The 15,152-nt window shown below is 40.0% G+C and overlaps 2 protein-coding genes across 2 annotated transcripts in view; both read right to left on the bottom strand.

Moving 5' to 3' along the window:
• Positions 1-2,617, bottom strand: part of EIF3A (eukaryotic translation initiation factor 3 subunit A) — a 49,636-nt gene extending 47,019 nt beyond the window's left edge. The window contains exons 1-3 of the mRNA XM_014592362.2: positions 2,596-2,617; positions 577-767; positions 267-403 (exon numbers count right to left, since the gene is read on the bottom strand). Of these exons, the coding sequence (XP_014447848.1) occupies positions 267-403; positions 577-767; positions 2,596-2,617 (350 nt within the window). The remainder of the gene's footprint in view (positions 1-266; positions 404-576; positions 768-2,595) is intronic.
• A 2,190-nt stretch (positions 2,618-4,807) lies between these two features.
• On the bottom strand, positions 4,808-15,056 carry LOC106736197 (eukaryotic translation initiation factor 3 subunit A-like). The gene is made up of 4 exons (XM_014592361.2): positions 14,841-15,056; positions 5,738-5,928; positions 5,428-5,564; positions 4,808-5,014 (listed from the first exon to the last, which is right to left on the bottom strand). Exons 1-4 carry the CDS (start codon positions 14,887-14,889, stop codon positions 4,834-4,836), a joined length of 558 nt encoding a protein of 185 aa, XP_014447847.1. The 5' UTR covers positions 14,890-15,056; the 3' UTR covers positions 4,808-4,833.
• Between the last annotated feature and the right edge of the window lie 96 nt (positions 15,057-15,152).

Raw genomic sequence — 15,152 nt, 5'->3', positions numbered from 1 at the left:
AATTCAATTACCATCCTTTTTACAACTGTTTAAAATAGTATAATGCCTCTCTATATTAAGACTGTACAATTTCCTATTTTCACAATTTTTTAATATTACTTACATGTTTTCAGTCACTATACATTCAAATTTTTAAAGATAAAGTGTTCTCTCTGGTAAACTACTCCAAATGGGGATAATGAAGACTCACATTAACAACAACAACAACAAAAAAAAAAACACTGAGTTAACTATCAAAATATACATTAGAGATTTAGCCCACATACCTTTCAGGAGTTTGAATATTATCCAGATCTTCTATGTCTAAGACCATCTGCTGGGATTCTTCTTTAGCAGCTTCAGTTTTTTCCTCTGCCAATTTCAAATACGCCCTAACAACATCCTCTAGAGATTTGATGTTCACCTACCCGCCCCGAAATAAACAAATCAGAACTTAAAACTGCTTTTTCAATAAACCATAAGTGTTTAAAAGCCAAATTATGAGATTTAAGATTTATTTACTATGAAAGTTAAAAAATTTTTGTGAATTACTTAAAAGCACTTATTAAAAATAGAAAAAAACAGTTCTGTTTGTACCTGTTGACAAATGTTCTTATACTGGTATAGTCCTTCCTTAGCCAAGTGGCTCTTGCGAAGATCCACACAAAGTTCCAAGTATTTCAACATAATTGGCTCATGTATCTTTTGCCATGTTCTATGCTTCTTACTTTTCATAACATCATAAAGAACATCCAAAGCAGGTTGCTTTTTGCCAACCTCAAGAAATTCTGAAAAAGTAATGTAGGAGAATTAAAATAAGTCATGTAGTTATACAAAAACCTAATAAGCCTTTGTGTGTGTGTGTGTGTGTGTGTGTGTGTGTGTGTGTGTAAGTAACTGCCTGTTTTCTTAACTCATCACCAATTTTTTTTTAGGTCACACTTATTTTTTACCTCTAAAGCTATACCATACTTATCCAAGGTAAAAAAAGGAAAATACAGGTATTATCTCAAAATATGGTCTATAGGTGAAACTGAATTTCACTGTAGTGTATTTCTTTTCTTTCTTTTTTTAATTTGCTGGAGGGTGCTCATGGGGGAAGGAGAAGAAAGGACTATGAGAAAGAACTCTGCAATCCCTTCTCTAATTCTCATTTCAGGATTCTGCGCACGTACACACACGTGCCCAGAGTGTTTCTGAAACTTCCGTGTCTATAACTTGAACCAGTTAGCCATATGGGAATCAGCTGCTTTAATCACACAACACCAGCTGGCCTAATTCCATGGTGATTTAAAAGTTCCAGAAACTGAACTCATGAGGGGAAAAAAAAAAAAAAAAAAAAAAAAAATTCCCCTTGTAAACATAGAAAAGTTCAAGTATGCCTTCACAGTCATTGATATGGCTGGTGAAATTTTAACCAGTTTGTTAGACTTAAGATAGAAAAAAGAAAAGAAGAGAAAAGAAAAGAAAAGAAAAACATTAGATTGTATTATGCTACTATAATATCTTGGACTATATTCAAACTGGATTTATTCCTGGGCTTTCTATTCTGATCATTCTCTATTATAACCAATGGTCTACTCTTTTGCCAATACCACACTGTATAGATTTCTGTAGCCTTAAAAACCAGATAATGAGTGCTATAACTTGTTTTTCATAATTGTTGGATATACTCTAAGTATTCTGCCTTTCCATATAAATATTATCATCAGTTTGTAGGTATATACAAAACAACTCACTGGGATTATGATCAGGATTACAGACTATAAAGTTTGGAAGATCTGACCACACTGAGTCTTCTCATCCATGAATATGAATTCTCTCTCCACTTTTTACTCCTAAACATGAAAAAATTAAGACCAATCCCAACTAAAGAATGCTATGGTTTGAATCTCTGTATCTCTCCAAAATTCATGATAAAAACCCTGAATTTAACAGTATTAAGAGGTGGGGCTTTGGGGCCAGCAAGTGGTGTTATGTCGTTGGACTCTCACATGGCCGACCACAGATGGAATCCCAGACCCACTGGCTTGAAGATATGTTAGACATGTGTGCATGTGTGCCCAAGATCCCAGGAGAATGGCTTGGCCATCCACCCAGGGGGTGCTTTCTCACCTTCTCTCTGTCTCTCTCCCTCCTTTCCAGGAGGGGCGCACATTTGACCTACAGCAAAAACCTCTCAAAAAAAAAAAAAAAAAGAGGTGGGGCCTTTAGAGGTGATAGGATCATGAGGGTAAGTAAAACCATTATAAACAGACCTTACAAGGAGAGAATCCAGAATTAGCAGACCAACAGATGATGTAAGGATTATAATTGCTGGACTCCCACACAGTCAACCATGGTTCGAGTCCCAGACCCAGTGGCTTAAACCTCATGTGCGTGCATGCCTAAGATACCAAGAGGAGAAGGGATTGCAAAGTGGCTATCACCCCTGGAGGGATAATTTCTCACTTTGTTTTCCTGTCTCTCTGGTGAATGCACACACCCTATAACAAAAAATCTAAAAATATAAATAAATAAATAATAAATTTTTAAAAAACTAGCTATCCCCTTTTACACTTCTTGAGGAGGCAGTAACAAGGTACCATCTTGAGAAGAAACAGAACCAGCCCTCACCTGACACTGAATCAGCTAGCATCTTTTCTTTTTTCTTTATTTTAATGTGACCAGAGAGGGACAGAGCAAGAGAAAGTGAGAAAGCAAGCTGCCAGGTCCAGGACTCAAACCGCAGTAGATCGTGGGAGTCCTGCACCCTTAACCACCACGCCACCTGCCGGCCCCAATTGGCCAGCATCTTGATCCTGAACTTCCCAGTCTACCAAATTGAGGGAAATAAATTCCTGTTGCTTATAAATTATTCAGGCTGCAATGTTTCATTAGCAGCAAAAACAGACAAAGAAAAGAGATTCTACAAAATATCTAACCAGTATTTTTCAAAACTGTCATGGTCATCAAAAACAAGGAAAGTCTAAAATTGTCACAACCAAGAGGAGCTTTAGGAGACATGAAACTAAAAAATGTGGTATCCTGGATGGAATCTCAGAACAAAAATGGATGTTAACAGAAGCAGAGAAAACCTTTATAAAGCATTTTAGTTTTCTTTAATAACCATGTGTCACAGGCCAGCCCACATCCTGGAGGTTAATCATCTCACATGGATGACTACATGGTTCAAGTCCTGGATCCAAGGTGCATGTGCTTGAGTGCCCAAAATCCTGAAGAGAGAGAAAAATAGAAAAGGGACTGTGGTATGACCACGCCCCCTTGGGGGGAGGGGGGTACCCTCCCTCTTAGAGCACACATTGCCACTCTCTAGTAAATTAAAATTAGAACGAGAATGTGTCAGTATTGGTTCATTAGTTGTGACAAATGTATCGTTTTGAGGCAAGTTGTAAATTAACAAGGGAAACTGAGTATGACATAAATGAGAACTCTATACTGTCTTTAATTATGCAAATTGCAAGCTGTTCTAAAGTCAAATGTTTATCTCAAAGAAACTGAAAACAATGTTGGAAAATAGGGCAAAGTATCATAGTCTTGAATTTACCATGTCCTAAGCCTGAAAGGCTTATATATGTGGCAACTTTCCATCCACCCCAGCTTCAGCCAACTCATAGGGATCTTCAGATACAAATCCAGAACTCTACCAGGTGGGTTAGCCTCCCCAGACACTGCATTTTATCACTGCACCATCAGGGCCCTCAAATCATAGTCTTCACATGCAAACACAAAACTCTCACCATTTTAAGATAAAGTCCATCTTAAACTGAGGCAGTCTTTTCATTTTATTGTCATTATCTTATTTTATTTTATTGAAATTGGCCAGAGAAAGAGAATGAAAGAAAAGTGAGAAAACAAGCTGCCAGGTTCAGAACTCAAACTGCAGTAACCCACATGGAAGTCCAGCACCCTTAACCACCATGCAACCTGCCCAAGGGCCCTCTTAACTACCACAGAAAATCTTACTAAATGAAACAAAGATGTAATACTACTTGATACTTTGTTCCAATAAGCTTTTCCTGTTTTAATAGGGGACTAATATTTCTTTCTGTAGAGAGTCCTAAAATTAACTTCTGAAGTCCAAAAGCACTTCCATGTTTTCCACAATATAGTCTATATCAATCAAAAATTTAGGAGTAAATGCCTTTAGGTCAAGTTTATTCTTCACATTAAGGTAATCACAGCAGCAGCATTAAAATGAACTATTATATCCAACTCCCAGTCTTATATTGAGGATTTTATTCTTTTTTTTAGTAAGAGGTTTTGGCTTTAGGGCACGTACACTAGCAGGAGAGACACACAGTGAGAGGGTAAGAGGGAAATCACCCCCACCCCCAAGGGGATGGCAGTCCCTTCTCCATTATCCTCTGGGATCTTGTGCCTGATGTGAGTTTCAAGCCACTGGCTCAGGGACTCAAACCGGTCAACCATGTGGAAGCCCAGAAACGTAACTGCTACCCCATCTATCTGCTGGAACTACTATATATAAGCATCTTCTATACCTCTAACATGGAATAGGCACAAATTAAGTTAAAACTCAGAGCTAATCCCAGCTTAGGGTGAGGACAAAATACACAACTGTCTTAACAGTCCACTTCACAATCTCCTATTTTCGAATGGGGGAGTATGATTTCTTTTTTCCTTTCTTTTTTTTTTTTAGATTTCTGCTATAGAGCACATGTGGTCTCCAGAGAAACACAGACAGAAAGTGAGAAATACTCTCCACCCCTTGTGGGGAATGGCCACTCTGCAATCCCCCCCCCTTGCCTATCAGGATTGTGGGCGCTACTATGGAGAAAAGAAAGCTGAAAAACCTATTTTTACATTAACTTTTCAAACCAGTTTACTCAGATTTCATGGTTTCATTTTACCTTGTTGAGCAATATCATGGTAGAGGCGCTCTACTCTAGAATTGTTTCGAAGAAGGTCCAAACACTGTCTATATGATTCCCACAGGAACTTCACCCATGGAGTTAAAAGCAATCTGTCAGTACGATCCTGCGTGTCTTCACCACTTACAGCACTCAGTAGCACACTAGAGAGACAGGAAAAAAGTCAAAATCATTTTAGACATAGCTTCCTGCTTTGCCTTATGATTAAAAAAAAAAATGCAATAATCAATCATAAAATATCCAAAGTTCTTCTGATACTTTTGCATTGTACAGTTGTAGCTATGTGCTAATTCAATTACCATCCTTTTTACAACTGTTTAAAATAGTATAATGCCTCTCTATATTAAGACTGTACAATTTCCTATTTTCACAATTTTTTAATATTACTTACATGTTTTCAGTCACTATACATTCAAATTTTTAAAGATAAAGTGTTCTCTCTGGTAAACTACTCCAAATGGGGATAATGAAGACTCACATTAACAACAACAACAACAAAAAAAAAAAAACACTGAGTTAACTATCAAAATATACATTAGAGATTTAGCCCACATACCTTTCAGGAGTTTGAATATTATCCAGATCTTCTATGTCTAAGACCATCTGCTGGGATTCTTCTTTAGCAGCTTCAGTTTTTTCCTCTGCCAATTTCAAATACGCCCTAACAACATCCTCTAGAGATTTGATGTTCACCTACCCGCCCCGAAATAAACAAATCAGAACTTAAAACTGCTTTTTCAATAAACCATAAGTGTTTAAAAGCCAAATTATGAGATTTAAGATTTATTTACTATGAAAGTTAAAAAATTTTTGTGAATTACTTAAAAGCACTTATTAAAAATAGAAAAAAACAGTTCTGTTTGTACCTGTTGACAAATGTTCTTATACTGGTATAGTCCTTCCTTAGCCAAGTGGCTCTTGCGAAGATCCACACAAAGTTCCAAGTATTTCAACATAATTGGCTCATGTATCTTTTGCCATGTTCTATGCTTCTTACTTTTCATAACATCATAAAGAACATCCAAAGCAGGTTGCTTTTTGCCAACCTCAAGAAATTCTGAAAAAGTAATGTAGGAGAATTAAAATAAGTCATGTAGTTATACAAAAACCTAATAAGCCTTTGTGTGTGTGTGTGTGTGTGTGTGTGTGTGTGTGTAAGTAACTGCCTGTTTTCTTAACTCATCACCAATTTTTTTTTAGGTCACACTTATTTTTTACCTCTAAAGCTATACCATACTTATCCAAGGTAAAAAAAGGAAAATACAGGTATTATCTCAAAATATGGTCTATAGGTGAAACTGAATTTCACTGTAGTGTATTTCTTTTCTTTCTTTTTTTAATTTGCTGGAGGGTGCTCATGGGGGAAGGAGAAGAAAGGACTATGAGAAAGAACTCTGCAATCCCTTCTCTAATTCTCATTTCAGGATTCTGCGCACGTACACACACGTGCCCAGAGTGTTTCTGAAACTTCCGTGTCTATAACTTGAACCAGTTAGCCATATGGGAATCAGCTGCTTTAATCACACAACACCAGCTGGCCTAATTCCATGGTGATTTAAAAGTTCCAGAAACTGAACTCATGAGGGAAAAAAAAAAAAATTCCCCTTGTAAACATAGAAAAGTTCAAGTATGCCTTCACAGTCATTGATATGGCTGGTGAAATTTTAACCAGTTTGTTAGACTTAAGATAGAAAAAAGAAAAGAAGAGAAAAGAAAAGAAAAGAAAAACATTAGATTGTATTATGCTACTATAATATCTTGGACTATATTCAAACTGGATTTATTCCTGGGCTTTCTATTCTGATCATTCTCTATTATAACCAATGGTCTACTCTTTTGCCAATACCACACTGTATAGATTTCTGTAGCCTTAAAAACCAGATAATGAGTGCTATAACTTGTTTTTCATAATTGTTGGATATACTCTAAGTATTCTGCCTTTCCATATAAATATTATCATCAGTTTGTAGGTATATACAAAACAACTCACTGGGATTATGATCAGGATTACAGACTATAAAGTTTGGAAGATCTGACCACACTGAGTCTTCTCATCCATGAATATGAATTCTCTCTCCACTTTTTACTCCTAAACATGAAAAAATTAAGACCAATCCCAACTAAAGAATGCTATGGTTTGAATCTCTGTATCTCTCCAAAATTCATGATAAAAACCCTGAATTTAACAGTATTAAGAGGTGGGGCTTTGGGGCCAGCAAGTGGTGTTATGTCGTTGGACTCTCACATGGCCGACCACAGATGGAATCCCAGACCCACTGGCTTGAAGATATGTTAGACATGTGTGCATGTGTGCCCAAGATCCCAGGAGAATGGCTTGGCCATCCACCCAGGGGGTGCTTTCTCACCTTCTCTCTGTCTCTCTCCCTCCTTTCCAGGAGGGGCGCACATTTGACCTACAGCAAAAACCTCTCAAAAAAAAAAAAAAAAGAGGTGGGGCCTTTAGAGGTGATAGGATCATGAGGGTAAGTAAAACCATTATAAACAGACCTTACAAGGAGAGAATCCAGAATTAGCAGACCAACAGATGATGTAAGGATTATAATTGCTGGACTCCCACACAGTCAACCATGGTTCGAGTCCCAGACCCAGTGGCTTAAACCTCATGTGCGTGCATGCCTAAGATACCAAGAGGAGAAGGGATTGCAAAGTGGCTATCACCCCTGGAGGGATAATTTCTCACTTTGTTTTCCTGTCTCTCTGGTGAATGCACACACCCTATAACAAAAAATCTAAAAATATAAATAAATAAATAATAAATTTTTAAAAAACTAGCTATGCCCTTTTACACTTCTTGAGGAGGCAGTAACAAGGTACCATCTTGAGAAGAAACAGAACCAGCCCTCACCTGACACTGAATCAGCTAGCATCTTTTCTTTTTTCTTTATTTTAATGTGACCAGAGAGGGACAGAGCAAGAGAAAGTGAGAAAGCAAGCTGCCAGGTCCAGGACTCAAACCGCAGTAGATCGTGGGAGTCCTGCACCCTTAACCACCACGCCACCTGCCGGCCCCAATTGGCCAGCATCTTGATCCTGAACTTCCCAGTCTACCAAATTGAGGGAAATAAATTCCTGTTGCTTATAAATTATTCAGGCTGCAATGTTTCATTAGCAGCAAAAACAGACAAAGAAAAGAGATTCTACAAAATATCTAACCAGTATTTTTCAAAACTGTCATGGTCATCAAAAACAAGGAAAGTCTAAAATTGTCACAACCAAGAGGAGCTTTAGGAGACATGAAACTAAAAAATGTGGTATCCTGGATGGAATCTCAGAACAAAAATGGATGTTAACAGAAGCAGAGAAAACCTTTATAAAGCATTTTAGTTTTCTTTAATAACCATGTGTCACAGGCCAGCCCACATCCTGGAGGTTAATCATCTCACATGGATGACTACATGGTTCAAGTCCTGGATCCAAGGTGCATGTGCTTGAGTGCCCAAAATCCTGAAGAGAGAGAAAAATAGAAAAGGGACTGTGGTATGACCACGCCCCCTTGGGGGGAGGGGGGTACCCTCCCTCTTAGAGCACACATTGCCACTCTCTAGTAAATTAAAATTAGAACGAGAATGTGTCAGTATTGGTTCATTAGTTGTGACAAATGTATCGTTTTGAGGCAAGTTGTAAATTAACAAGGGAAACTGAGTATGACATAAATGAGAACTCTATACTGTCTTTAATTATGCAAATTGCAAGCTGTTCTAAAGTCAAATGTTTATCTCAAAGAAACTGAAAACAATGTTGGAAAATAGGGCAAAGTATCATAGTCTTGAATTTACCATGTCCTAAGCCTGAAAGGCTTATATATGTGGCAACTTTCCATCCACCCCAGCTTCAGCCAACTCATAGGGATCTTCAGATACAAATCCAGAACTCTACCAGGTGGGTTAGCCTCCCCAGACACTGCATTTTATCACTGCACCATCAGGGCCCTCAAATCATAGTCTTCACATGCAAACACAAAACTCTCACCATTTTAAGATAAAGTCCATCTTAAACTGAGGCAGTCTTTTCATTTTATTGTCATTATCTTATTTTATTTTATTGAAATTGGCCAGAGAAAGAGAATGAAAGAAAAGTGAGAAAACAAGCTGCCAGGTTCAGAACTCAAACTGCAGTAACCCACATGGAAGTCCAGCACCCTTAACCACCATGCAACCTGCCCAAGGGCCCTCTTAACTACCACAGAAAATCTTACTAAATGAAACAAAGATGTAATACTACTTGATACTTTGTTCCAATAAGCTTTTCCTGTTTTAATAGGGGACTAATATTTCTTTCTGTAGAGAGTCCTAAAATTAACTTCTGAAGTCCAAAAGCACTTCCATGTTTTCCACAATATAGTCTATATCAATCAAAAATTTAGGAGTAAATGCCTTTAGGTCAAGTTTATTCTTCACATTAAGGTAATCACAGCAGCAGCATTAAAATGAACTATTATATCCAACTCCCAGTCTTATATTGAGGATTTTATTCTTTTTTTTAGTAAGAGGTTTTGGCTTTAGGGCACGTACACTAGCAGGAGAGACACACAGTGAGAGGGTAAGAGGGAAATCACCCCCACCCCCAAGGGGATGGCAGTCCCTTCTCCATTATCCTCTGGGATCTTGTGCCTGATGTGAGTTTCAAGCCACTGGCTCAGGGACTCAAACCGGTCAACCATGTGGAAGCCCAGAAACGTAACTGCTACCCCATCTATCTGCTGGAACTACTATATATAAGCATCTTCTATACCTCTAACATGGAATAGGCACAAATTAAGTTAAAACTCAGAGCTAATCCCAGCTTAGGGTGAGGACAAAATACACAACTGTCTTAACAGTCCACTTCACAATCTCCTATTTTCGAATGGGGGAGTATGATTTCTTTTTTCCTTTCTTTTTTTTTTTTTAGATTTCTGCTATAGAGCACATGTGGTCTCCAGAGAAACACAGACAGAAAGTGAGAAATACTCTCCACCCCTTGTGGGGAATGGCCACTCTGCAATCCCCCCCCCCTTTGCCTATCAGGATTGTGGGTGCGTGCGCATGTCCCCGGCATGAGTTTTAAACTGCCAGGTCCAGGACTTGAACTACATTTGACTTTGCAGGCATCCAGCGATGTAACCATTATGCCATCTGCTGGTCCCAGGAGTGTGGTTTCTTTCTTTCCTTTTTTTTTTTTTTAACTTTATCCATTTATTTATTTACTTCAATTTGACCAGAGAGGGACAGAATGAGAGAGAGAAAGTGAGAAAGCAACCCTCTAGGTCCAAGTCTCTAACCACATTCGGTCATGTAGGAGTCCAAAGCCCTTAACTACCACTCCGCATGGTCCTGGAAGTGCAGTTTCTTTATATCACTCTAAAAAAAGTCTTGTGATAGAACTAAAAGAATCATTTCCTAAACATATTTTTTTTAAAGAATTACTAGTTTAACTATACTTATCTTAATTTTACCAAAGAGAGACAGACGAAGAGAGAGAGAGGGAGAAAGAGAGAGCAAACTGCCAGGTCCAGGACTCAAACTACAGTGGGCCACAGTCCACAGTCCACAATCCCCAACCACTATGCCATCTGCCAGTTCCACTTCCTAAAACTTCTAATGAAAAGTTCTAATTCCAAACCCCATACTTTCTAACTGAAACAATCCTGAACACGCACATGAAGAAATAATTATTTTTTTATAGGATGGGCACCCCCTTCCCAACCAACTTTTGGTTTTGTTTTGTTTTGTTTTGTTTTTTAAGAGAGTTTTGCCATAGGACACATGAGCTCACCAGAGAGAGAAAGTGGGAGATCACCCCCCAGGGCAGATGACCACCCTGCAATCCCTTCTGTCCCAAACTCCTCTTGGGATTTTGGGCATCCAAAGTACACATGCCTGGCTTAAGTTTCAAGGTGAACTCAAACAGCAGTCAGTCAAGTGGGAGCCCAGCGCCTTAACCACTATGCCATCTACTAGCCTTATCCCAACTTTTTTTTTTTCCAGTTACATTCAATTTTTTTAATTATTAATTCGGGCTACATCTGAAGTACACTGCACTTATTTGCAGAGACTTTTTACAAATGATCAGTAATAGAAAGTGAAACTTAAAAAGGAAATTACAGACTCATTCCACATGTGAGATGCATTTTTTAAAGAATTATTTTATTAAACTTTATTCATTCATTCATTCATTCATCTCTTTTAATTTGACCAGAGAAGGACAGGGTGAAAGAGGTTGGCCATGTGGGGAGTCCAGCACCCTTAACCACCACACCACCTGCTAGCCCCAAGATGCAGTAAAAAGAAAACATGGGAACCATCAGTTCGCTTAATGGCTATGTGACTAGACTCCCACGTAGTCGACCATGGTTCAAGTCCCAGACCCAGTGGCTTAAACTCAGTGGCTTAAACTCATTTGGGTCATGGGAGTCCCCAAGATCCCAAGAGGAGAATGGAGGAGAGGGGATTGTAGAATGGCCACCCCCCTGGGGGGGGGGTAATTTCTTGTTTTCTGTCTCTTGTCTTTTTGGTGAGCACACAAGCCCTACAGCAAAAACCTCTCCCCCCCCCCAAAAAAAAGAAAGAAAAATAAAACATGGATAGCCAATAAGGATGCTTATAAAAGAAAAAAATAATTTAAACTAGTACAGGAACAAAATCTTCATGACAAAACATGACAGTGAGTCCTCCTAGCTTTATTCAAGTTTATATAAAGGGTCTTCAAAAAATCGGGGCCAGCAGGAGGCGTGGTGGTTAAGGGCATTGGACTCTCACATAGCTGACCACAGTTCAGTTCAAGTCCCAGACCTGGTGGATTGTGTTCTCTTTCTCTTTCTCTCCCCCTGCCCCTCTTGCTTATCAAATATAAAAATGAATAAAGCTGAATAAAATTATTTTTTTAAAATATTTATGGGGGGACCAGCAGTTAGCATAATGGCTATGTCGCTGGACTCCCACGTAATCAACCGCGGTTCGAGTCCTGGATCCGGTGGCTTAAATGGCATGAAGAAGGGACTGAGCCATGGCCATCCCCCCGGGGGGTGATTTGTCACTTTCTGTCTCTGTCTCTCTCTGTCTTTCCAGCAAACGCATGTGCCCTATAGCAAAAACCTCCCCAAAAATAAAAAAATTTTTTCATGAAAAATCTGTGCTATGACAATACCACAGGTGGACTTCAAATTTTTTTTTTTACAACAGAATAAACTCAAATTTTGACTCCTTTTTTTTCTTTGCACTGTTTGGAATCCCCTGGTATATACACAAAGCAGATATAGTTCCTCTGAACTGCCTATCAATATTCGGGGAGAAAAAGCTTTAGAGGCTGGAAAGTGGTATCAAACAATAAAGGCTTTATTTCAATACTTAAATGTTAGTTTCCAGAAAAATATTCAATAAACTAAAAATAAAATCTGGAATTATAAACTATTAGTAGGAAGGTGGGCATTCTCAGTTTACTTCAGACACATAACTGAAAGAAACTATTATCTAAAGTTTAGATCAGCTCTTCATTTTTACCACAATATTGAACAGTTTGTTTATGCAACAGACCAGATACATAAACTAGAATGTTACTCAACTTGTAGGTTTAATAACAACCTTCTTTTTTAAGGCATTGGTTGTAGTGCAAATCAAAGGGCTGTTAAAGGGTCAGTAGCAGTTAGTTGGTCACTACCAACATAAAGTGGAAAGGAGGCCTTCACCAAATGATTACAGGACATGAATTCTTGTCTGAGCCAAATTCTCATCTTCCCAAATTACAATAATGTTTTCCGAAAATACTGCTCTGATATACAGGTTCAGGGTGACTTGAAGGACTACTTACGTTTATTTACATTTTATTAAGTTAATGCAATGGGTTGTCTAAATATGTTTGGGTTACTGTTACAGATAAAATATTACATAAATCGAGATAATTTCTTCTGTGTGAAGTGTCTTTCTACTGTCCTGTTTAATGGTAAGCAGTGCCATATCTACTTGCCTGAACACTTGAAGTATTCCCTCACAAGACCAAAGGTATGGTAGTTACTATTTGGAAATCATGGCATCTACCACAGAAACAAACTCCTATCCTACAGCTTAAAATGGAATCAGCAGAGTCAACACAGCCTTTAAACAAACTCCACCAGCCCCCTATACACAGTATTCCTTTCTCATCTTGCCTACTTTAATTTCAGATGCTTTCTCTAACATGCCCTTCATCAACAGTCTATTTTGACAGGCCAGCTGAAGGGTTGATACACATTACATCCTTTCTAATTTTAAAAAATTACCCAAATACTAAATTCATCCAGAGAGAGCAGTGATGAAGAAAAAGTGTGAAAACTACAAACGTAATGGAGAGTACAGTGCTTCAGCCTACTAGCATGGCAAAAATGCCTGTTGCTAAAGCATGCAACTGACTAAATCTACTAAAGCTATGCAGAGCAGTAATTTCGGTAAGCACTGTGTATACCATCACATAACTCTTAAGTTTCAAAATGTAAAAAAAAGTCTTAACTTTGCTACAGCTTAGTTTGTAGTGATAAATTTCCATTTCGATCTATTTTCCTTCCTATAAATTAATAAATGTCCCTAAACTACCTGCCTGTTCTAAACACTTGACTGCTGATTAGTATGACACTGATCAGCTCTATATTGTATTTCAGTAGGATTTTAAGACAATTATTCCACACAATGTCAAATGATGATTATTTCACTCACCGTCCCCAAGCCCAACCCCAGAAATTGTTACTTTTAGTTTAAAAATAAAAAGTATGTGACCAACACATCTCTGGTCTTCACGGATTATCAGTAGTATCAATTCTATGTAATGACTCACAATGATCCTTCACAAGATGAATTTTCAAACAAGCTAACAAAATAAGCTCTATAAACACAAATTGTAACAGACGCGGTATACCCGTCTACGACAATGACAAGACTCAAAACTCGTGTGAGAGTGAAAACAGAAGCTACAGGCGCCCTAAAACTTAAAAATTGTTGGGTTAAAAAAAAAAAAAAACTAAAAGTTTTTAAAGACCAGACATATGCAGACAATATCTGCACCCCCACAAACCAACGTTACGCAAGTTTTTAAAGAGATGAGGATACAAGAGTCCTCCTTCCCGCAAGCAACCACGGCTTAAATGCACGAATGCAAACTTAAATCACAAGCAGAGCTGTGGAAAAAGAAAACACTGATCTGGATGTCAAGAGACTAGTTATAGTCTCCTGACTCGACAACTAACTCCCCGAGTGACCTTGACAAAAACCATTCTCTCCAGGCCTGTTTGTTACCTTTAAGAGAAGACCTAAAGTCCCCTTATAATATTAACTCTGCTCCAACTTCCTGTGACTCGAAACTGGCTTTCGGATTGGCCCTAATCAATGCCAAAAAGAAAAACCAGGAAAAAAGTTAAATGGGTAAGAGGCCTGTAAGTGGATATTACGTGGTGGGGGAAGTGTGAGTGGACCCTGACCCAGCAGAGCACCGCGCAGGGCTTGGGGGGTCGGAGGTGTCCGCGGGAAGGCCGAAGGTGGGACTCTAGGGCTCCCGGCTCCGGCAGGAGGTGGAGCTGAGGTTCTCGCGTGCATTGTCCCCGGGAGGGAGCCATGTTTCTTCCTCCCCGGCACTCCCAGATGGCGGCCGGGGGCGAGGGGCCTAAGCAGACGAAAGCTCCGCGACTTGGACAACTACCCGGAGGCGAACAGAGAATGGAGCTCTGGCCCAAGGAGGGCCTGTCTCCGGAACCAGAAGGCTGCGGAAGTTAGGGCTCCCGAGGCGACGGTTCCCGGTTCCCGGCTCCCGGCTCCGCGCCTCCCACCTCTCGGTCGGTGAGAGCAGGAAGGGAAACCATGCCCAACCACAGGCTGGGCCAGCGGCGGGCCGCACTAGCCTCCTCTCCGGCCGCAGCCCGGGCAGCGGAGAAGTGGAAAGCAGGCCGAGGCCCTCGACCTCCGAGGCCTCAGGCCGCTTCAACCTGGCGCGCCCCGATTCCCTACTCACCGTTGGCACGTTTGAGGGCATTTTCCGGCCTCTGGAAATAGGCCGGCATCTTGGCGGCAGGCTCAGCTCACCCGGGGTCAGCGAACTCCTTAGTGGCCCGGGCCGGAAGAGGACACGGAGGGGAACCAGCTCGCGGTTCCACGCGCCTCGCCAGCAGTCGCCCGCGCCCAGCCGACCAGAGACGGAAAGGAAAGGGCCACGTGACCCCCGCGCGGCGGCACTGCCGCCGCCCAGGCCCCGGATGTAGGAGCGCAGCCCTCCCCGCGCGCCTGCGCGCTGGCGTCACGCCGGCCACGTCGGCCCGCGCCCCTC

This window comes from Tupaia chinensis, unplaced genomic scaffold (assembly GCF_000334495.1).
Source record: "Tupaia chinensis unplaced genomic scaffold, TupChi_1.0 Scaffold000683_1, whole genome shotgun sequence".
NCBI classification, from domain to species: domain Eukaryota; kingdom Metazoa; phylum Chordata; class Mammalia; order Scandentia; family Tupaiidae; genus Tupaia; species Tupaia belangeri.
Note: the sequence above shows the minus strand (reverse complement) of the source record. Positions and strands in the feature narration are given on the sequence as shown.

Coding starts and splice junctions, on each gene's coding strand:
- LOC106736197 (XM_014592361.2), bottom strand. CDS start 14,889: ATGCCGGCCTATTTCCAGAGGCCGGAAAATGCCCTCAAACGTGCCAAC. Junction 5,929..14,840: donor TGCCCTCAAACGTGCCAACG/GTGAGTAGGGAA, acceptor TTACTTTTTCAG/AATTTCTTGAGGTTGGCAAA. Junction 5,015..5,427: donor AATATTCAAACTCCTGAAAG/GTATGTGGGCTA, acceptor CTGTCTCTCTAG/TGTGCTACTGAGTGCTGTAA.